Consider the following 24,550-nt stretch of genomic DNA (forward strand, 5'->3'; position numbering starts at 1 on the left):
TCACAGCAGAAGCTGCCACCTCCAGAAACCTTCAGAAAAACAGAAATTCACCCCCTGCCCCACCTGATTCAGCAGCCTAGCCATGACACTACACACCAAATCCTACATCTCAAACCCATGCCAAAGCCCCAAGCCAGCTGTGACCAGAGCACACAAAGCATCCCAGCCTGGTGAGGGGCAGAGGGCAACCAGCCAAGCCCTCAAGGAATGCTGCTGAAACAGCCACTGCTGGAGAAAACAGGGATTTTATCATCCAAACCACACCTTCCCTGTGCAGGCAGAGACCTCCAGCTCACCTTGGTGCTCCCTGAGCTATTCCACTTGATTTTAAACCAGCTGCCCCTTGCCCACGAGGTGCAAACCCCCTCTGAAAGCAAAGGCAGGTGGGTGCTTTGCTCCCACCCACCACCAACTCTGACCCCAACAGCCTTTGCCACCCTTTCTTCCTCCTTTCTCCTCAAATCCCATTTTCATCACAGGTATATAGCTGGATTAATGAGATAAAATCCAAACCCACAGGTTCCTTGGAGCGGGGCTTGCTGTTGAGCTCAGGGGGCTTCTGCTTCCAACCACAATGTGCAAAAGGAGGCAGCTCCTGCTCCAGGGAGCCAGAGAGACTTTAAAGGGATTAGGAGAGACTGGTTTCCTCATCTCCCTCCCTGGTGTGTGCATCTCTCCCATAATTAGCTAGGTGCCTCTCAAAGCAAGGATGGGTAAGTTTTTATTTTTCAATGAACAATTGTCTGTCAGAAAAATGCAGATTTGATGAAGCTTAAGTGCTTTGTGGGATTCCATCAATTACATCTCAAAACTCATTGGGAAATTAGGAGAGCATTTAATTTTGACAAGGTTGAAATGTTTTGGTTTCCATCACCTAATTTTGTTTTTATTTCAGGCTGTACACTGGGATAAAGCAATATAAAACAAAGCTCCAGATGATAATGATGGAATCAAACATTCCCCTCTCCTTGATAAAAAAGGAAATGTTTTGAACCCAAGTATGTTGGAATTTTCACATATGCAAGGCATTTCTGCATAGCATTTTGGTTTGGGCTGAAACTCCCAAACACCCCATTTCTCCCCAGGAAAATAAGTTCTCAGCATCACCCTCATAATTTCAAAGCATCTCTCCATGGTCCCTTAACCACCCCTGGGTGACTTGTGCTGGAAGGAGGAGACAAAAGCAGTAGGCACTGCCCTGCTCCTTCATTTCTAATCCCATTTCTCCCCAAAACGGTCACACTCCTAAATTAAGCCATTTCCCTGCCACACTCTGCAGCAGTGAGGAGCAGCTCATCATCCTGAGATGGGAGAGAGCAAGGCAAGGATTAGCCCCAAACAAGCTGTGCTAAGGCTCATACACCTGTGTGGGCCATGGCAAATTTCTCCTCCTTGTGTGTCTAAAGAGGCTGGGACAACACCACAGCAGTGTCACCGCAGGCCACCACTTCATTAAGTGACTCTCTGGTAGATGATCTCCCTCTTGCTGAGCCAGGCAAATTCCCTCCTGTCACCCTGATCTATTTCAGCCTTCTGATGTTTGCATTTTTGTAGTGGAGTTTCTCACAGATTTTCATGGAAACAAAGTGATATTATTGTAACTGTTCTTCTTGCTTTTCATTCCTTTCTTGAGGAGGGACAACTGATGGGCTTCTAATTTGTCCAGTGTAGTTGGAGAGGTGGCAACCTCATCCTCCAGTCCCTGGTCATTGTCCAAAATCTATATAAACTGAAGTAGAAAAATAAACTCTCTCTTTTTGCCCTGACGACTTGACTCTGTCTGTGTTGTTCATTTCGTGTCCTACAGTGACACCCTCCTTCCTGATGGGCTGCCCCCACCATGGCAGGCAGGAACAGCTCAGATCATCCTCGTAGGCAAACTGCACTTTTTTTTCTTACTCAGAATAGAAATAAATCTCTGCCAGAGGGACCTGAGCCTGTGAGAGTGGAACCAGTGAGGATGAGCAGGATTTCACGTCTGTACAGAACAGCAGCACCCAGCTGGGCAAGGCTCTCCCAGCTCTTCCCAAGGTGGGATGGCTCCTGGAGCACAGCCATGCTTTAGCCCTTCCACATCCACCTGCAGCATCCTTGGCTCCGGTGGCACTCTGAGGTGACATAAAGAACTAACTCACCACCATCTGCAGCCACACAGATGCTGCAGAACCACCAGACCACACCACCTGCCCCTGCTACTGCAGAGTCAGGCCTCTCACACCTTAAACAAAAAAGGGGATAATTCTGATAATTGTTGTCCCAGGACCTCGACCTGCCTTCCTCATGCCCTTCTGCTTCTCCAGGTGGTCCTCACAGTGAGGAAGCCCCACCCTGGGAGGCACCATGGGGCTCAGACACCTGCACCTGCTGCTGCTTCCTCCTGCAGTGATGCTGAGGATGCCCAATGTGCACTGGAAGAGAACAGAGCACCTCCTTACCCAGCTCATGTGCTGAGACCAAATCTCCCATTCCTTTGGGGGAAAAAACCAAACAAGCAAAAACAAAAACAAAACAAAACAACAACCAAAAAAAAAAAAAAAAAAAAAAAAAAAAAAGAAACCAAGAAAAAACCCCTCATCCCTCTTATTTCCAATAAGGCTGCAATCCTGCCTTTCTAGGCTCAAAAATGCACCTGTGCAAAAATGCACAGTACATAGAAGCAGCCCCCTCCTCTTCAGGTGGGTGAGGGGACTGGCACCAGGGAGCGAAGCCAATCTGAGAGACAGCTGGGGAAACCTGAATTTAAGCCATGATGCAGGTGTTTCCTTCAGTCTCCCAGGGCCAATTCACAGGTTTTCATCTCAAATTATAAATCACCAACACATGAGGGTTAAGCGTTTTCCCTCCTTCAGCATCCTCCCTCCAGGCTGTGCAGTAACTACCGTGCCAGTAGAAAAAAATCAGTAATATTTCCTTTATAGGATATGGTCTGATTTATTCCTTTTGCACACTTTTTCCTGTGATTTGCTGTGATCCCTGCAAGATGGCACGAAACTCACACTGGACTCAACGTGCAGAGTCATCAGATTCAAAGAAAATTTACTGGGATTTTGTTTTCTTGGGAAATTCCCACAGCTTGACCACATCCATCAGCAGTTCTAGAGTGCAACAAGAAAAAGCAGCACGGGAAGCAGGTTTTCTAGAACTTTCTAAGCCTTTCTAAGCAGGTTTTCTAGAGCTTGGGGGCTGTTTGGTTATGCTAGGGCTCAGACACAAGGCTCCACTTAGCAGTGCCAAGGTCTTGGCAAGGTTGCAGCTGATAGTTCTTAAAATTACCTGAAAAAAAAAAAAAGCCCTCCGATAAGAAAAGAACTGCAGAAACCCTTTATGCACTCATGCCATCTACTGGGTAACACATAAAACTAACAAAAAACCATGAGATGAGGGGGAAAAAAGAGGGATCCCATGTGTAGTCTTGGTTTTGTGCTTGAGATATTTTGGTTTTCTGAATTTTGTTTTCTCAGAGAATTTTCTGTAAACAGGAGAAATATTTTTGTAAACTGTATTTTGTTATTTATTACTTTTCCTAGGAGGGACTTCTTCTTGATGTCCCTCTGATTTGACCAATGTGATTGAAGAGGTTTGTCTTTTGTGTCACCAATCAAATTGGTCTGTGTAAACACTATATAAGAGAGACACATCCCAAAAATAAAGGAGTCATTTTCAGCCTTCTGAAGGTCAGAGTCTGTGTCGTTGTGGTGTAAAATAACATCACCCTTGGGAAGTGGGGGATGGCAGGTGGGGAATTGCCACCCCTGTGTGTGGGAACTCTGCTGGAGAGGCTTTAGGGTCTTCAGGTAACATTTAAACTGAAGCTTTTAACTGAACAAAGTGATATTCTCTTCCCTCTCCATCATCAGCCCAAGGAGGCTCAGCCAGACTCCAGCACGAGCTTCAAGCAATCTGCCCTCGACTTTTTAACCAAGACCTTTTAAGGCCAAACAATTAGATAATTGCAGAGCCCACACTGCTAAAAACCCAGAGATAAATGCATCCCAGTCCTCCCAGAATTACTGGAAGCCGTATTAAGGCTATGAAGGAACTGGTAACAGATGATGATTATATTTAAAGGAATAAGAAATCTTTGAGATTTGTGCTGCTCCCTGGTTGAGCCGCTCGGCTCCAGCTCTGTGGTGTATTAATTGCTTACAAGGCTGCATGTATATTTTATGCTCAGTACCTGCCTGGAACATTTGTTGGATTTAGCCTTGATTGATGAACCACTGATTATATACTTCTGTGGTCCTCAGCAAATTAATAAACTGTTGACTGGTAGAGATTAACAACATGTCATGATTTGTGAATCCGTGTCCAGAGTGAAGCTGGAGCAAACCTAGTGCTAAAATTAGTAGGCAAATGCTCCCTGAACTCTATAAAAAGGGGATAGCTTAATTAAATTACATCCCGATATTGCCCATAGCACTTACCAAATTGGCAAATTGAGTTCAGAGCAGTTCAGCTTCAAAACTAACTGACATCCCTGAAAATGTGCAGCTCATGACCCCATCCCTTCTTGCACTGGAAGCCCAGCTCACACCCAGCAGGCTCCAGGAGCAGGAGTGGGATGAGGAGGGGCAGCACAGCAATGGAAAAAAGTACCAGAATGTCTCAAACCGAGCCTGTGTGAGCTCTGAGACTCCTCTCCCAGCCCCTCTGATCCCACTCAGCACCATGAGCAGCACCCAGGGCTGGGGGCAGTGCTGCCAGCCCACCCATGAGGCTTTTCCCTGGACAGTGGCCATGGAGCAGGGTCAGAAACACGGGGACAGTTCCTTCCACACCTCTCCTCATACCCCCCCTCTACCAGGGACTGACAACAACAGATGATGAGAATAAACCACTGCCCAGGGCTGAGAGAGCTGGGGAGCAGCACAGGCTGGTGTCAGTGCAAAGGGAAGGAAGGAGACAAGGGCTGGGGCTGTCCCCACACTCCCCTGGGCAGCTCAGCTCTGCTGTCCTCAGGCTGGCACTGGGGAGCTGCACCCCAAGACTGGCAGCTGTGGGGAGGGACAGAGCAGCCTCATGCTCCTGCAGTGGGAGGAAAAATGGGTGAAGAGCAGAGTGGGGAGAGCCCCTCTCCTGTCCCCATGGCATGCACACCAGGAGCCTGGTGTGATGTGTAGGATGGGGATTTCTGTTGTCCCCAAGTGTCACCTCTCACCCACAGCTCTTGGGCAGGAGATGCTCCTGCTGCCTCTCCCTTCTCCCCTCACCGTGCATGGTCCATTCTCTTCACACACAGCCTCAGTCAGGCATTGCAGAAGCTGGGGGGGATTTTCCCTGAGCGACACAGTTTTCCTTTTCTGCCTCTCCACATGCCAGCACCAGGTCTGTAATTTATTGACAATTTCTATCTTAATATAGCCTGACTTTAAAAACAGGCATCGCTTCCCAGAGGCGTGAGGTGATCAGAGCCCTGATTGCTTCTGACAGTGCCTGGGCGAGCACGTTGGCATTCAGAGCAAAATAACACCCCAAAAAAAAAGGGAGAAAACACCTCAAAAAACTAGAAAGGCAGTTGCTCCCTGGAAAGGGGGACAAAGAAGAAAAAAAAAAAAAAAAAGGCAATGGAAAAAGAAAGGAGGAAGGGAAGAGGAGTGGCAAGGAGGAGATGGCACCAGGTTGCTGGTGACACATCGGATTGTCATGCTAAATGGCCTTAACAAGCAACCTGAGAAGGGGGATAATGAAAACGCCTCCCCCCCGGGACAGCACGGCTCCAGCCTGACCTTTCCCAGCTGCCGTGTACAAACATCTTCAATAAATAAAGAGACATTTACCTCCTGTCTCTGCTGAGACGGGAGGGATGCAGAGAGGAGGCCCTGCCTGCAGTGGGATCAGGGGTTTTAGGGGTTTAGGAGCAATGGATGTGGGGTTGAAGGGTTGGTGGAGTGGGTGACAGCTCTGGACCCCGTCGGGGGTCACCATGGCTTCCTGGCAGGCAGGGGCTTCAACAACAGACAAAAAGGGATGCGCCAGGTTTGCCCCACTTCCCAAGGCTCTGTCCTGTGTCTCTGCAGGTCATTCTGGATCCACACAGGCTCCTCAGGCAGGGAGGTGATGACTTTGATGTCAAGGTGAGATGGGTTAGAGCTGGGCGAGGTGCTGAGCTCTGCTGTTCCCACCTGGAAGCACAAAACCCCTCTGGCATCAGGGGCTGGGGACACCTCCATGGAGCTGTTCACAGGCTCTGGGTAGCCTGGTCTAGGGAAAAGTGTCCTGCTCATGGCAGGGGGTCAGGACAGGATGACCTTTAAGGTCCTTTCCAATTCAAGCCCTTCTAGGATCCCGTGATTCAGAGCCACTGCCCAAAACCAATGGTCTAGGGTCTAGAAGATCTTCTGGACTCTGCAAATCCTGGGACTCAGTGGATTATTTGGCAAGACATGAGCATGTTCAGGAACAAATCAGGACTCTGAGGGTGTCAGGGATGCCCAGAGGTGGATAGGCTGGGGAGAAGCTTCATCTTTCTTCTTCACTGGGAAGAGCAAAGCAGGAGAAGAGGCGAGGCAGCTTTCTACCCCTGCTTCTTGACAAGCAGGAAAGTGACCACCAACCTCATGCAATTTTTTCTATTGCTCCTCTGAGCACCTGGGCTGCTTCCCTGGAGTCCTTAAAGCATTTGTGATTTGCCATGAAGGCCGCAGGACTGGGGGAAGTCCACCTCCAGCACACAGATCCCCTCAGCCATGGGAAGCAGGAGCAGGTCACACCTGCCTCTGGATTGTCCCCAAACCCTGGGGACACTACAGCTTCAGAACCTACCCCACTGCCCCAGTATGTACCCTACAGCCCCAGTATGTACCCCACAGCTCCAGCATTGATCCCACAGCCCCAGTACTTACACTAGAGCCCCAGCACCTACCCTAGAGCCTCAGTACCTACCCCACAGCCTCAGTCCCTACCCCACAGCCTCAGTACTCACCCCACAGCTCCAGCACCTACCCCATAGCCCCAGCAGTCATCCCACAGCCCCAGTACCTACCCTACAGCCTCAGTACCTACCCTACAACCCCACTATGTACCCCACAGCCCCAGCACCTATCCTACAGCCCCAGCACTAAACCCACAGATCCAGTACCTACCCTACAGGCTTACTGCCTACCCCAAAGCCTCAGCATGTACCTCACAGCCCCAGAACCTACCCTACAGCCCCAGCAGTCAACCCATAACCCCAGCACCTACCCTATAGCCTCAGTACTCACCCCACAGCCCCAGTACCTACTACACAGCCCCAGTACCCACCCCACAACCCCAGTAGGTACCCCACAGCCCCAGCACCTATCACACAGCCTCAGCACCTACCCTAAAGCCTCAGTACCCACCCCACAGCCCCAGTATGAACCCCACAGCCTCAGTATGAATCCCACAGCCCCAGTATGTACCCACAGCCCCAGTACCCACCCCACAGTCCCAATAGGTACCCCACAGTCTCAGGAGTACCCCAGCACCTACCACACAGCCCGTGGAGTCCACCTTGCGGTCCGAGACACACTTGAAGTTGCGGGTGCAGCCGCCGTTGTTGCGGGAGCAGTCCCGGACGGGCCCGAAGGAGGAGAGCAAGTCATTGATGGTTTCGAAGTAGGTGGACAGCATTGCTTCTTCCCTTGGAGAGAAAAGGCACCGTTAGGGCTGGCAGGGAGCTGGCAGAGCAGGGCATGGGCAGGGCAATCCACAGAGAGCTGCTCTAGCAAAATCCCTGCGTCCTGATTAGTGATCCCGAGCCAAAGGAGGCTTCCCAAGAAAATGAGGGCTTTGTGATTATGCTGTACAATGAATTTGCTGCATAACTCTGGCATCTTTCGTGGAATCAACCAGTCACAGGGTTTCAAAGATACTATCCACCAATTTTATACAAACTAGCAAATAGAAGATGCTTTATTGGTAGCCTGGAGCCAGGTGTGAATCCAACTCTACACTAGACAACAGCAAATCCAGAGCCATAAAACTCTTCTGAATGTTTCAGAGCTTGGCCAAGCCCCCCTGAGCATCCACACCCTGTCCATCACCCATCACCATCATCCACATCCACCCAGGGACACTGCCAAAGCTGGAAAGACACATGAAACTTGGCTTTGTGCTTGCTGGGATGTGGATGTGGAGCAGATAATGCAGGGATGGGTGCAGGCACAGCTCTGCTGCTCTGCTCCAGCCCATGATGGGCAAAGCCCCAGGCATTGCTGGGCTGTCACACCCCTCAAGCAAGAAGTACAAGCACCTAGGAATAATTCCAAGGCCACGTAAAGCCTTGGGAAGCTCCCAGCTTTGCCTCTCGGAGCTGCACACGCAGCAGATTTTGCCTGTGACAAAGCATTCAGGCACTTTGCCTTCTGCTGGGTTCTTGCAAAAGGGACACAGATGCTTGTCAAGAGCTTTAAGCATTTCCAAGATATTTTTCATCTTCAAAGCACAGTTTATATGCTAACCAATACCCACAACCCATCCTGGGCACCAGAACCCATCACCCTCTTACTGACAGGAGAGAGACAAAGTGATCAGAGAGAGAGAGAAAGGTCACAGAACAAGTCACTGATAGTGACAGACTCGACCTCCACTGGTTGTTTATTACATCTTGACACACAGGAGGCTGCAAATTAACCCTGACCCCTCTGACCTCAATACCCTGGAGGTAATGCTGGGAGTCACAGCATGGTTTATTCTCCTTGAGCCTCTCTCCTGCTGGGCCATCAGCACAAGGACTCAATGCCCAGCGACAGAGTCCCTTTTTTGGGGGGATTTAATGTGAAAACAGCCTGTTTGGCAATGAAACAGCAGCACAGGAATATTTATCATCCCTGGAGGGCCAGGGCAGCGGTGCCTGGAAGCAGCCCTGCATTCTCTATCAGCAGAGGGCCTCTGAGCTCAGTCACACTCACGCACACAGCCCTGCCAACACCGAGCGCTCGAGAAAACCATGAGTCAGGCATTAAAAAAGAATATAATGCAACTGGCACCAAAATGATGAGATTTTTAAAAATAAATCAATTGCTGTGCTGTTTTTTTTTTTCCCTCCCCTAAATTTGTTTTAGGGTATAACCAAGCTTTTCCCTGCAAACTCAAGGGCTAGAAGCTCCTTAGAGACCAAACCCAAATAAAGCCTTATGCAGTATTGACAACTGTGATTTTTCAGATTCTGCCTTTCAAGGGAATCACAGGATTCCAGAAGTTGGGACTTTCAACAAGGAAAACGCCACTGAAAGCAGTGAGAAATAGTAAATTGGCACGTCCCCATGGGCTGGAGTGGATGAGTTATCCCAGCACTGGGTCAGCTCTGTGGTCACTGTGGTGCCCCACATAGCAAATTCACGTCTGTGCTGCCCTCTCTCACCCCAATTAATGCTTCCCAATTAACTTTTCACTCGTAGCAATCAAGCTCCTGATATTCTCCCTTTCTTGGCCCACCTCCTAGATTTTCCAGCATATTTGGAGACGAATCTTCCTCTGTCCTTTCTTGGTCATGTTTCAAATATCTTTAGAGGCCCTTTTCTATTAGCACTCTGTTCCCACCAGGATCTGCAACCCCTCTGAAATGAGGGAGTGAGAAAGGCAGGATATATTAGATCAGGGCACGTATTTCTGCTGGAGAGATGAGGGGGGAGGAAGGAGATTTTATTTACTAACTAAACCCACTGTTTATTACCGTAGGGAGAATTATTTTTAAAAAGCCCAAACCAACAAACCGTGACAGCTCCTCCACCACCCACCCCAAAAGCTCAGCCCCATCTGGTCCTCCCAAGGGGTTTCTCATCGTGGGAGGACAGCAAGGAGAACCGTGCTCCCATCCTCCCTCCATTGAGCCACCAAACAACTCACATTCCTGGAAAGAGAAGGTGAGGAGCTACAGCTGCTTTGGGTGGTGGAGAGGAGATCCTGGGGCTGGATCCTTGCACAAGATTGCTCCAGAGAGACAGAATTCCATCAGGAGACATTGGCTCATCCCACATGGCACCAGGCTGGGGCTGGCAAGGGCAGCTTGTCATGCTTTAATTAAAGCTTGGAAGCTCAAACCAACCTCCTGCCCTGGGGAGGGCTGAGGATGGGAATGGGAAACTCGCTCTCCAAAGCCTGGCATAATGGATGACCCCTGCCAAAACCCAGGAAGGGCTGGTGAGCTGCAGTGAGTCATTAAGAGTATTAAAATATTAACCTCGCTGGGAGGTTGGGCAGTGGAGCCTCAGGAAAGTGTTTAAGTGTCACCTGGGAGAGGAGCAGGGTGAGGGCAGATGCTCGGCAGGATCAGATCCATGTCATTCCATCAGAGGAGCTTCACTTCAACACAGAGCCCTGACAGGGAATGACAGCTCATGAGAGGCTGGTGTGATGCTCAGAGCAAGCTGGGAGCAAACTTCACTTTCATCTGCCTCTGGAGGGGTTGGAGGAGCCTGGCTCAGTGCAGGGAGGTGCTGCTGAGCCCCTGGCACTGCCAGCCTCAGCAGCTCCGTTTAATTTTGGGAGTGAAGAGCAGTCATTAATGACCTGCCTTCTGTGGTGACACGTGGCACGGAGCAGATGACTTTCCACCCACACAGCTCTGGCAGTGACCCCTGCCTGTCCTTCCCTGCCCACTGCATGGGGCTCCTGTTCTCACATCCCAGAGACAGCCCTGGAGACAAAGCAGTGCTGGCAAGGCAGGGGACACTTGAGGAGCATCTGGCCACCACTGCAGGGAGCCCAGTGGGGACTGCCATCCCCACCATCGCCCGGGGGCCACATCAGACCAGCCCTGATGGATGAATCACTTTCCCCCTGCAGTAACAAGCTGCCTGCAAAAGAACAGCTCTTGTTCTCCATCTCTCCGTGCTGGATTTCAGTGACTAAGCCCTGGATCTGTTCTGACAGGGCGGGATGGAGAAGGACAGGGCTCCGTGTCCTGAGCACATCAAAGAGCCCAGCGAAGCTACTCGTGGCCTGGCTGCACCCAGGTGCCAAAACCCCAGGGAGAAGGCAGGGCTCAGCACCTGGAGCACTGGGAGGATGGGGCAATCCATCACTGACCCAAAGCAGGTCTTGTCAAAAAGGAAAAAGGACATTTTGGAGAGAGTGACCTAATTTCTGGTGCCAGATCCACCTCCACAAGCCCATGAACATCTATGAACACACACACGCACACTTTAACTCTCCAGCTCTCCCAAAGACACCTGCAGACACTGAAATTATATAGTTATAAATGAAACACACTCCTCTCCCTGCCAGAACTCTCTGAACATGCACCCAGCATCAGAAACCCCCAATTTTCTGTCTGCGTTTTGTGGCACAAATGTCCAGCAGTACATCAGTACAGCAGGGCTCCCCTCCTGACTCTGCTCCCATGGTGCAGACCATGGCACCCATCCCCACACAGCCCCATTCCACCTCCCACCACTTGCACTCGCCTGGATTCCCTCAAAAACACTTTTCTCCACCCTCCCCCTTTGTTCCAGGTCTCATTAATGAAGCAGATCCACTGACAAATACCGCTGGGGGTTATTTATTCATGAAATACCAACACCAAGCAATTCTCAGAGCCTCCAAAGCACTCATCCCAGAATAAGCTCCAGAGCTTTGCAGTGGCTCTTCTCTCCAGCTCATCCTGAAGGGGATTAGTGGGTGTTATCCAACTCTGCTCCCTCTTTTTATTGCCTGCTAATGGTTGAAGACTTCAGTGCCTTACAAAGTTCACCATCGATGAGGAAAATGAAGAAAAGGATGTGAGCTGGAGACTAAGCCAGAGCCATCTGCTCCCTGAACTGGGTTTGGAGAGGGATCAGGGTGGGAACTTGATGTTGAGGAGTTTCTGGAGACAGGGCCCATTGGCAGCACAGGGTGAGATGCTGTGGCACTGCAGCTTCACCCAGAACTCCCATCCAGGGGGGCTCATGTCCAGCACCTTGCCCTGCTTCCTGCTTCTGTCAAACAGGGAACTTCAGAGCTGCTGCACTTGCAAACCAGGACAGAGCAATATTCACCCAGATTCTGCATCTTTCAGCCCAGCTGCTGCTTTGCCTGAGCAATTCTGAGCAGCTCTGCCACCATGCCCTGGAAAATTCACCACAGAAATGGGCACGAAGGGTGAGTGACACACGGATCCCAGCTGAGGGTGTGCTGCCAAAGTCATAATCACATTTTTTTAATAATTATATATAACCAATAAAACCCCAAGCTGCAGCTGCAAAGCCGAGATCCAGAAGCAAAGAATTGATCAGCACATGGGATTGGGATCTTGGCTGCACGTAGAGCCTTTGGGACCCCTTGGTGCCACCACCTGCAGCCCCAGCACCACACTCAGCATGTGGCATTCCTGTCCTCAGCAAAGGCAGAGCCACCCCTTCCCCAGGGGAGTCCCCTCCCAGGACCCCCCTGTGTGCCACAAACATTCATTTTTGCTCCCAGCTTCTCTACCCTGGGGGTGATAATTTTCTTCACATTTAAGACAGGCAGCCAAGGCAACAAGAGAAGAGGATGGAAAGTGCTCACCGCTGTTGGACGGCCAACTGAAGATGTTTTCCAAGTTATTTTTAGTATTTTTAGCACTTCCCACACTCACACTACAATTCCAGCTGGGTCTGCTGCACTACAGGCTCGGCTGTTCTGTACTGAGAGCCATCCAGTAAAACACACAAATTATAATGAACATGCAATAAATGATCACCTGAGAAAAGTGGTCTCCATTTTAATGCAACAGAAAATGTGGTTTTTTTCCCTGGGATTTCAACCCTTTCAGTTTTTATTCTGCCTGCAGCAAGAGATCATTCTCTCTACAGCCCTTTCCTGCATCCCTACAACATTTGATCGTGGATCACAGAATGGTTTGGGTTGGAAGTGACCTTAAAGCTCATCTTGTTCCATTCCCTGCCATGAGCAGGGACACCTTCCACTGTCCCAGGCTGCTCCAAGTCTCATCCAACCTGTCCTTGGACACTTCCAGGGATCCAGGGGCAGCCACAGCTGCTCTGGGCACCCTGTGCCAGGGCCTGCCCACCCTCCCAGGGAAGGATTTATTCCTGATATCCTTATCTGTGGAGAATGCAGCAACTGTCTCCTACAGCACTGAACCATGATCCAAGCAAGTCCATTCTCACACTGCCCAAGCTGGAATGCTCTGGAAAAGTTCATGTCCACCCTCAGCATTGAAGGAGCTCTCGAGGTGGTGGCAGCTTCTCACTTGGGGACTTCACAGCCTGAATCTTTGGCATGTAAAACTCCTGATTTTAACCAGGTGTCCCAGTGCTGTGCCTGCATCAGATTTATTATTTCATGTAGGAAAAAAGTGATTTTCTGCCCAGTACACCGACCACCACTTTTTTAGCCACTGTAACAGTGCTGGAAGGCTTGAAGAAAAACCACAATCCAGATCCTCAGCTAGGAGAAATCATCCTCACTTGAGTGACACTGGAGAAGGCATTTCAATGGTGCTGTGCTGACATTCCACAGCTGATGAGCTGCTGGCTATAAATTTTCCAGCTAGTCTCGCTTCTTGTGGCAATACTATAATAAACACTTGCAAAAACGCTCTCCCAAAAAACCTTGAGGTTGAAAGTGTGAAAAATTCCCCACCAAGCATCAATAATTTGCTGGAGATTCAATAACCACCCCCCCCCTCCCTCTGCCAGAGCGTTTTGAAGCTCACTTCTGCAAGCAGAAGGGTTGGGAATTTAATTACAGCAAAGCAAAGAGAAAACAAACACACCGGGATAAAAGCGAGCTGGGAAAGCACATCCCAAGGGATGTTGGGGTTCACAAGGATCCTGCACCTCTCTGCAGCCCCCTCAGAGCCAGCACAGCTCTGCCATATGAAGGACCAAGTGAATTAAGCAAGATAATTTTAATTCTGAGGATTTTTTTTTTTCCTTGTTTCAGGGAAGGTTGTGGCTGTGGTTTCAACCCTGCATGAGCCAAAGGAAATGCAGGAGGTGCTGGCTCAGTCTCCCAGGCAACGTCAGTGCTGGGAGGGTTAAGAAAAGGCACATGAGCCTTAAGAGGGATGGCAAAGCACGGTCAGGAAGTGTGCTGGGAATTGCATGTGTTGGTACCTGCTGCCGTCTGTAATCCATCCCAAATTCAGCAGGATGCATTTCCAGTGTGCTGGACGCTCCTGTGTATCAGGAACATCAGCAGCAAAGGTGGGATGGGATGGGATGGGAAATTGGGATGGGATGGAATGGGATGGCCTTGGAGCACAGCAGGTGCTCTCAGTGGGACAGAAATCCCACACCAAGCACCTGGGGACACCATCCAGGAGAAAACCCAGCACTGTGTCCCCCCGACCACCCCAGCAGATACAATGGGCACTGCCAGGGAGACATCAGGCTCCATCAGACATGCCAAGGACAGAGCCATCACACTGGCCTGGGAACACAGAAAAAGTGCAACGCATGAAATTATAAAGGTTGTGAAGTGACATACCCAAAACTTAAGGAAATTAAGAATTAAGGTTGCCAGGACAACCTTAATGCAGTCTCCACTAATTTTGCCTTTGATGAGGGTGTTGACTCCAAAAGCACATCTAGGAGGGTTTTCCTAAGGACCCATCTCTCCCCAAATGCCAAAGGTGATGGTGCCAGGCTGCAGCCAGGAGCCCCAGGATGCCTGAAACAGTCCAGAGCTCAGTGTAGGCACCCCAAAACCCACCCCTGGATACCTATGAACATCCCCAGTTTCTCAGCCCCCTGCAAATGACTTCCTCTGCAGCTTCTCAGTATCTTGTTTTCTCTTCCTCGGGGAACACACATAGCTCTTACTTTATTGTACTCTATCCAGGCACTGCTCTGCATGCACAATTACTTAGCTCCTCATGGCTTGCTTATGCTTTACTCAACACCAAGAAGCAGCAGTATTTCACAACAAATAAAGTGATTAAGTTCCCAATCTCCCTGTTATCATCCCCATTTTACAGACAGGGAGCCAAGGCACAGGCACAGTGATGTAAAAAACATCCACTCCGTTACGTGCACCAAATCTGAGACATTTAGATGTGATTTTTCAGAGTGCTTAGCATTAAATGACACTTTCCCCTGCTCAAAGTACAGCTCTCATTGACTTCAGCTGAAGTTTTTACAGCTTCACATTAATGCAGATCATTCCCAGAGCAGGTTCATCAGCTGTGCTGAGCGAGGCAAAGGTGAAAAACTAGGATATGATCATGCCATTAAAGACAATTCCATAATGCATATGCACAGAGGGGCTGCCTGAAGGCTGCACAGCAAACCGACCCTGGCACTTCCCAGCTCTGGAGTTCTGCAAACTTGATAACATTTGCTAAAGAGGAGCAGTTGGGGGTTTTATTCTGGGCAGGGACGAAGGTGTTCAGCCTGGAGAAAGAGGACATTTTCCAGCAGCAGCTGCAGGATGCAGCATCACTCCACCTTTGGTGGGCAGAGCTCTCCCTGGAGGGGGAAAATAACCTGGGCATGATCCTCCCCAACTGTTCCCTGACCTCTTATTGCCTGTCCCATTCCTCTGCCCCTTTCTCCCAGATCCTCTTCCCCACCAGCCCCAAACTGGGTGTTTTTGGCCAGCTGCTGTCTCTATGCTCAGGGATGGATGATTGCTGCTGGCTCTCAGGGCTAAAACCAAACCAGGCTCCACGCTGTGCGCAGCAATTCAAGTTTTTTCAAAAGCACTTTTGAGCTGGACAAATAAAGGCGGTTCTTCGCCTCTAAAAGAGGGAGCCCCTCCACAAAATGCCTGCCTCGATCCTCTGCAAAAGTGTTGCCTGGAGGGGAGAAGCAGAAATCTTGGAAAAACAAGCTGTCAAACAAAAGCTGAGACAGGAGGCCTGAGATCTCTCGCCCTAAATTATTACAGGCTGAAAACATCATGAGATGGGTCAGGCCACACCAGGACCAGGCAGTGATTGCAGCCCTGCCTAGGCTGGTTCAAATACAACGCACATTCACATGGATTCCACATGACGGGGCAAAAAAAAAAAAAAAAAAAAAAAAAGCCATTAATGGCAAAATCACCTTTAAACTCAGAGCTGTGAGCTCTGGGCATCTCCTCACCACCTCACCTGTATCCACTCCCAATGTGGGAGGTGACATGCTGGAGAAAACAGGAGCATCCAGCCATCCTCTCCCTGCCTTTGCCCTTCCAAACCATCATCAAACCAACATTTCAGGTTCCAGCTCGTTCAGCATTCCCAAGGCATGAGTGAAAGGATTTTTCCCATTTAAGCAACATATATTTTTTAGCCCAAACAGGAGCTTGGCTGTGCCAGTTTCCATCACTCCACCCTTCTTCCCTGGAAGAGAAATTGGGAATTTGCTTGTTGATGGGGCCAGAAAGACAAGAGAGGAGGTGGAAGGACCCCAGCCCATGGACAGGACCCATCCCCTGCTCCTGGGCCCCATGGCTGCACAGTCCCCCAGCCCCACAGAACCAGAGATGTCCCACACGGCCCCACGGGACAGATCCAGTTCAGAGGCTTTGGTCATCCCAAGCATTTTGCAATGTCAAACTGGAGAATGCCACCTTGGGACTCAGACTTCAGCCTCTGCTTAGGTATGAATGACTCACTGGGGTTTTCCTTCTCTTTGACACCCTTCTGGGGTATTTTGGACAAGTTATTTATCCCAGTGGGCTCTTTTGGATCTGATTCTGGAGCAATTCATGAGGGTCATGAGGAAAAACTGGATTTTGCAGGGAAACTGGGAGAGGGAGGGGCCACAGCCCAGACTCAACCCCTCTCATTTCCCACCCACTGGGGGGGTTTCCAGTACACACAGAAAGTGCCAAGATGTGGTGCTGATAAGCACTTCAGAAACGCTGATAGAATTAGATTAGATAAACAGGAAACAGCCAAGGCTGCTGGATCAGATATCCATGTCCTGATTTTTCACAGATGTTCCTATCGATCCCCTGGCAGCGGACTGCACCGAGCTCCTCAGAAACTGGGTGTGCCGGGGAGCAGCCACCTCCACACAGGCAGGGATGTGTGTTGGGAGTGCAGATCCCTCTGGAATGCTGGCTGCAGGGAGGACAGCCCTGGAGGGGCCAGCTCTGAGCACCACAGCTCAGCAGCCTCCAGGTGCAGCTCCAGGAGCATCACCAAACTCTGCCATAAAGCTCCATCCAGCTGAACCACACACCTGGGGGACCTTCACCAACCCCTCTGAGCATCCCAGATGATCCCAACCTCTGTGGCTTCCAGCCATGGCACGGGGTGAGCAAGCAGCCCACTCAGAAAACTGCACACAGCTGCACAAAGAGAGGGGTGAGAACCCAGAGGAAGCAAAATTGGAGATTTTTTTTTGGGAAACAAACCTGTCAGCTGTATTACAGAAAACATCACACACCTGGGTCAGTTACTAGGGATACATTTATGCATATGCATCCATATATGCATAGCTCTGCTGCTATATATAGCACCTTCCATCAAGCAACACTCACTGGCTCAAAAAGAGCCAGATGAATGTCTACAGACAGAGGAACTGAGGCACAACCAGATTATTTACAGCTCATTTCCAGAAGTACACTTTGAAGTTAGAATCCAATTAATTTTATACCTGGTGAGAGGTTTGCATTGGGTTTTCTGTCCATATGGGCAGGTTTTTCTAAAGGACTTGGCTCTTATCTAGGCCCCTGAAGCAGACTGTGTTTTCCAAGGTGCCCAGCATCCAGGAGCAGCTCCATGGAGCACAGGTGGATCTGTCACAAGGGCAGCACTTTGTTCTGGAAGCCACTGCCACTGAGCCCTTCTGAGGACACCACCTCCATGGGTCTGGTCTCCAGAGGTGAGGAGCAATCTGATCTGCTGCTGCCTTTGGTAGGCACCCATCCCACCCTTGCCTGGAGATTCTGGCACCTCAGAGCAAGGAATTTCCTACCCTGGAGAAAAAGAGGGGCTTGTGCTGGTTTGGATCCCTGAGCAAGCTCAGCCCAGGATCAGAGACACCAGTGCTGGCTGAGGGGAGGTGATGAGGATTGGTGGCTGGGGAAGGTCTGGACCACCCTGTGCCGTAGGTACATCTCATAAAATCACTTTGATTATGACCTAAAACTGCACCCACACTGCCAGGAGGGCTCCTCTCCTGCCTCCCCTGCAAAGCTGTTCCACTCTGGCTGTGGGCACTGCCTGCACAGACCTCAAAGCAGCCACGCACTGATCCCACCTTGCAAACTCCTTGGGGCAGAGGTTGTGTTTAGCCCTGCCCTTGCAGCACCTCTTTAATTCTCTTCAGTGAGCCTTTCCTGATCTGTAGTGCCATGAACATCCCATAAGAGCCACATCCCACCCCCAGCACAAACGAGGAGCCCACAGCCTGGGCAGCTCTGATCCAGGCAATGGCTGCAAAGCATCACCTTTGGACTTGTGAGGAACAGACAGAGCTCCAAATGCACATGAAAGCCCCAGAGGCCAACGTTTCCCAAACAAACAGCTCCCATCAGGAGGGCACTGGGCACTGCAGCATTGCCTGCCTGTAATGAGCTGACCTCCAGGCTCCCTCCTGGCTCTGCAGCTCGTGGGGTAATTGCTGCACATTTTTAGCCTTGCCTGCAGCCATATCATACAGCAAAGGCTGCCAAGCTGTGTCCAGGGCCAGGTGTGTTCAGGAAAAAAAAGAATAATCAGTATTTAAAAAAAGGAAGAGGAAAAAAAAAAAAAAAAAAGGAGAAAAATCTGATGCTAAACTCTGTTGAATCCATTTTGGTTTGTTGGGGTTTTTTTGGTTTTTTTTTGATGAACCAAATTGGCTGCCATCGAAGCAAATGGCAGATGAAGAAAACATTGACTTTCTGCTTGGGTCAATAAACAAGATAAATTGAGTGGGGAGTTGGACGTGGAGCAGGGAACAGCATCATTTGCCTGAGGATGAGAGAGGGTTAAAGGCAGAGAGGCTGAAGCAGAGCATGGTTGTATCTCATGTAAGGGAGTTTCACCTGGGAGCTCAGCACTGGCAGGCAGGAATTGTGCTGGCTCTGCCAAGGCTCAGAACTGTGCTGTGGGACTGGCTGTGATGTGTTTAAAACAGATGATCCCAGACCCAAATCCTGAGATGAGATGACAGGGGACTGCAATCCTGCAACTGAGCATCTGCTGGTGCCAGGGGCTTTGTCCAGAATGAGTGCACAGCCTGTGCAGGGCCGAGAACTCACTGCTGCTGGTCCTGGAGTGGCCAGACCAACCCTGCCCCAGATCTGAAAGGCTAGCCATGGCATTCAGCTCATCCACAGACAGACACAGGAATGGTTGTTTTAGGCTCCTCCAAACTCACAGGGAGAAACTGGCTTGTTTGTGGATGAACTCCCTGCCCCAAGGCAGTGGAAAAGAGCTGATCCATGCCCTGAGCCCCACAGACCAATCTCCAATGGTTAGAGAAGGCAGCCTTGAGGATTAGCTTAGATACAGACCAAGAGGTGCTCTAAGCTACTCCTGAGCACAGTCAAATCAGTCCCAGCCTACAGCCCCTGGAACTGCTTGTAATAGATGCTATGACATCTATTAATAGATGTAATAATAATATTATTATGTAATGATATTATGTAATAATAGTATTGCATAATAATTGTGATAATTATTACAAATAATATTTGTACTTATTACATTTTTTAATTATTGTAAAAAATTGTAATAAAAATTGTAAAAAAATTATAATACTTTTCTCTCTAGGGAGAAGGCCTTCCTGAGGAGGAGTAAGGCCTTCAGATCACCCACAGCATTAGGCAGGTAAAACACCACTTAGGAGAGACATTAAAGGCCTGCAGTGGAGCTGCATGATGGCAGAGGCTGCAAGAGATGCATCAGGGTCCCAGTTCCACAGGCAATGATGGGAGCCACAGGCAGGTGTACATGTGATGGGAACATTCCTCCCCTCAGGCCAACCAGATCTCAGCCATCAGGTTCCTTTCAGTTGCCACAGTGTGTCATGGTGAAGGATATTGGGTTTGAACCACAATTCACAGCGGTGCAGGACGTGGTTGTCACCATTCCTGCCTGATTAGATCTGTCAGAATCCATCAGCAGGAACTTTGCCTAGGAACCCTCTCTCCAGCTGCACATTTAGCAACAGGAGATTGATGACAGGAGATTAAAAAAAAAAAAGGAAAAAAAAAATACAAAAGCAGTGTTTGCACACTGCAGGACCACTCTCCTTCTCCTGTGCATCATACTTCACTCACTGCCTTTATTACAGTGTCTGTCATAATTAAGAAGACTAAATGGGAAAGCCTCCATGCTAATCCAAGGTCTGCCTCGAGAGGCTGGGGAGGATGCCCAAAATGTAATTTACTTCCTTTAAAAGACATTAGAAACAACCACAGAGACACGTGGCCTTCCATGGTCCCACCACAAACCCCGCAAACCACTGGGGAGCAATGCATGAAGATCTGATGGATGCCAGGAGCATCCCTCAGTGTCCAGGGCAGCCTCCAGGTAGAGAGGGGAGCTGTGAGCATCAGGAGGGCTCTCAGAGTGGGCAGGGAGTAAGTGAGGACTGATATCCTCCCCAGTATCCATGGCAGGATGAGCATGATGATCCCTCAGCCTGATTCACTTCACACCGCAGAGAGTGCGGTGCCAGCCCAGTGCTGTGTGTGAGGAGAGGTGAGGATTACCCAGAGCCTCACCCAAAGCACAAGCCAAGACTCCCCTTTGATGACACACACACAAGGGCCACAGCATCGATTTTTCAGTCACTAAGCAGCAGCAGCAAACCTCTGCAAATGTGACTCTTGGAAAAAGAGTCAGGCTGGAGGTTTTTGGAGGCAGAGCTCACGGGAGAGGCAAACTTGGGGATTTCTGAGCAGGCAAACTGCCAGTGGTTGTATTTTTACCGTTTCATCCAAACATTAGTTTCTCTAGACATTAGTGAAAAGTGGGGATCATAGCAAAGACTGAGCTTTACACGTTTCTCCAAGTTTTCCTCCCAATGGAAGGAGCACTGCAGAGCTGGAGCACTGCCCGGTCGCTGGCCTGAGGGCAAGGAACTTGCTTTTGGCATCTGGACTAATTCATGTTAGAGGATTCTCATTTGACTTCAGCAATATTCACCTCCATCTATCCAAAACCAAACTGGGTGTAAAGAAATGCAAATGACATCAAAACTCCTGAGGGCTCCTCCCTGCCACAGGAGAGCATTCCCAGGAATGAAGCTCCAAGCAGGAGCTGGCATTTTGGGATCGTCTGCAGACTCAGGGGGTGAAATACTGTCTGTCTGTGGGCAGGCTGCAGGATGTGCCAGTGCTCCAGCCTCCTCATCTGTAAAACGGGGACAACAGCAGTTACCTGCCTCCCACTGTGCCACACAGTTAATTAATGCTCCTTTGAGTTGTGAAGATTAAAAGCGGCGTAAAACCACAAAATAGCGGTTTATTATTATTATGAATGGAGCCTCCACTCGTTCCATCAGTGCCCCTTAAAGCGGTGCTGCTGCAGACACTCTGAATTGCTCCCAGCAGTTCTACTACTGCTGGCATTCACAGGGGTTTGACTGTAGGCTTCCAAGCAAGAGCTTTGAACATGTTGGGGAAGAAGAAAGAGAGAGGGAACAAACAGAAACTTCCACCACATTTTGTGCTTCTCACCTGGAGATGATGCTCCCACAATGCTCCCACCCTCCCGGGGGCTGGAACAAAACAAACCACAGACAACAGCATCTCTTCACCTCCTGTTCTCTTCTGTGCTTCACCTGCACAGGCTGCCATAACCTGGCATGGGGAATGTCAGAATAGGTCGTACTGCGAGGGCACAGAAACACCAAACTGGGATCACACAGCTCCTTTGGGAAGAGTTGAAAATATTGTCTCTATTTTTAACAGGTGGGAGAAGTTGTGGCCGAACTACACAGGGGTGTGCACAGACCCCTTGTTCCAGCTGTTCCCAGATGTTGGCACCACCAAATCATGTCCTGTCCTCTCAGGGTCACTGGAAGGAGGGGCCACGGGGGCCCTCCTCACTCATCCCCTGACCCTGGGGGCTCTCTGGCCCCTACAAACCCTCATTTACTCTTATCCAATGCCATAAGCATCAAACCTGGAGCAGCAGCTGCCCAGTGCCCATCACAACCCCTGAGCCAATCCACAGCCCCTGTCCCAATCCCATTCTCAGTCTCTGTCCTGCCACAGGTGGTTTTGAGTCAATAAAACCAGATTAACACACAGGAAAAGGAAGTTCAGATCCTACTTCACCTACTTCAGGCAAGTCTCCTTTTTGCACCTACATTTCCTGCATTATTGAACAGAGGAGCAGCATTATTTCCTTGGCTGCCCCTTGCACATCTTCCGAGGTAGAAACCTCTCCTTTGCTGCCTCTGCAGCACCTGGAATTCTCCTTTCCCGACCCTGCAGCCAGTCTCTCCATGCCCTGGCACTGCAATCCTGACCTGGCAGAGCAGCCTGTGGCTCTGATCCCCCCCCAGCACTGCCATTCACCCCCTGCAGACCCTTCCAGCCTGCCTGGCTGGAGGGCTGAGATGCCTGCAGCACACAGTGGCCGTGCTCCTCCCGACAAGCACCTTTCATGTTTAATTCAGCGGCTGGTTTAGTTAATCTATTTTTTAATAATTCATCCCTTCCATCTTAATTTTGGTAGTTGTTGAAAATCCCTAATAAAACATTTAGGGGCTCTTTTACTGGAGCAATGGCATGATTTACTTGACGGAATCCAGTCTTTGATGTCCTGTCTTAATTCCCTCCCTCCCACCGTGCCTCAATCCTGTTTATCACTGTGCCGGAGGTAAGAGGTTCTTGTCGAGTTTTTGTAGCACTTGAGACGCTTGGTCAGCGTTAATAATTCAGCTGCCCCGCACAGCTTAGACAAATCTTGTAGCAAAACAGCCTCTGCCTTTTATTAACAGCTCCCTCTGCCACTCTGGAGCTGGGCATGGGGTGGGATGCAGAGCAGAGGGACCAGGCTGAGCATCCCAACCCAGCAGAAACACCAGGAAAACTTCACAGGTGCCAACTGCATTGTTGGGAGGATATACACCCTTTTACAACGCTTGTATTTCATCCTCTACAGCCTGAATGGGGAGACATGCTGGGTTTTTGCATCTGTAATTGGGGAAGAACAGATGGTGGAGGCACAGTTGGAAGTAATACGGCCATTAAAATAATCTATACTGCTTGTAATTCCCCCTTTTGTGGAGACAGAGGAGGGCCTGCCTCTGCCCCAGTGCCCACCCAGGCTGCAGGTTTGGGGTTCTTTCTGTTGTTGGGATATTTTGGTGGGTTCTGATGGGTTTTACTATTTTCCTTCACCTGGGGTGCTCCTTTGAGGAGCCAACAGCTGAACCAGAGCTGCTTCCACGGGCTGGTATTTAACTCCCATGTGCCATGTTGAGCACATTTTCTGCCCATACCACCCACTTAAAGTGACTCCTAGCTTTATACAAGTCTTGATGGTAGAAAAAGAGCAGCAGAAAGCCCCAAGCACTTCAGAGAGATCAGGGCATCTCTGCAATTAAATTTCAAATGGGGATGATGTGAGAAAGAATTATGGAAAAAAAACCTTCTGTTGATTCATGAAAATCGAAACCTCTCAGGGAAACACAGAGGCTTTGCCATCCCCTCTGCCACCTACAGGTCCTGAGAGTGAGAAAACATAAAATCAGAGTAGGAAAGTTGCCCAAAAAAAGCCCAAAGGTGCAGCCAATGTATGGAAATGTATGCCTTGTTCTGCATGATGTAGGTCATGGTTTCAGAGACCTCTGTGCCCTCCAAACACCCCAACCACCACTTTGCTTGGTCCCTCTTGCTGGATGAGGGTTTTCCCCTAGGATTTGATTACTGCTTTGCAGCCAATTGTTTTTCCACACAGTCACACTATGGAAAAGGTCCTACTTCAATACAAAATTGAGAAAATGGATGAAATCTCAAAAAATCACACTGGAAGGTGTAATCCTTTCTCGCTCAGACCCAGAGGTATCTACATCATGAATGATGGAGGGGAGAAGGAAAGGGAATTGCAGCAGCAACCCCTGGCCCTGAACCCAAGCACCCCACGTCCCTTGGGCACTCTGTTTCCCTACAAGACCTCCCCAGGCAGGACAGAATGATTTTTTCTCAGGTAGAAACCTCTCTGTTGGGGTTAAAATCTTCCTTGTGCTCATAGAAGCAAATCCAGCCCCTCCAAATCCTTACTCTGCGCCCAGAACACGAGGGAGCCAGCAGGACGTTACCTTGGCAGCTGGCTCTGCTTTATGGAACTGTAAATATATTTTTTTAATGGGCTGGCGGCAAGAAAGATGTGTTTCCAGGCTCAACAACATCCAAAATTAACTGCAATTCATTGCAGAAGGGGCGAGAGGCGTGGAGGAAGGTGGAATGCAAGCCTGAAACCCGCAGAATATAAAAGCCTTGAAAGGAATTGCCAAAAATCCCCTGCATCGCTGCCTTCTGGCTCTGGAAAAGAGATTAAAAACCCGAGCAGCATCAGGCTGAGGCAGACGTCACAGAGGCCACCCCGGGCCATGCTCATGCTCACATAAGACTCTTCCTCCTTATTACTTTCCTGAAGACAACCCAGCCTTTGCCAGCACAAAGCTCTGCCCTGCTCCTCTCATCTCCTGACACACCTAAACTAAGAATCTGCTGCCTGATGTGACCAGGGATGTCACCTCTGGGGATTTCTGACTTC

The 24,550-nt window shown here is 49.7% G+C and overlaps 1 protein-coding gene across 1 annotated transcript in view; it reads right to left on the reverse strand.

The window, feature by feature from the left end:
• Positions 1-24,550, reverse strand: part of ASTN2 (astrotactin 2) — a 281,232-nt gene that overhangs the window by 144,556 nt on the left and 112,126 nt on the right. The window contains exon 11 of the mRNA XM_083875651.1: positions 7,453-7,603. Coding sequence (XP_083731777.1) covers positions 7,453-7,603 — 151 coding nt within the window. The remainder of the gene's footprint in view (positions 1-7,452; positions 7,604-24,550) is intronic.

The sequence above is a fragment of the Zosterops lateralis genome (genome assembly GCF_965231275.1).
Source record: "Zosterops lateralis genome assembly, chromosome: 20".
Classification (NCBI taxonomy): domain Eukaryota; kingdom Metazoa; phylum Chordata; class Aves; order Passeriformes; family Zosteropidae; genus Zosterops; species Zosterops lateralis.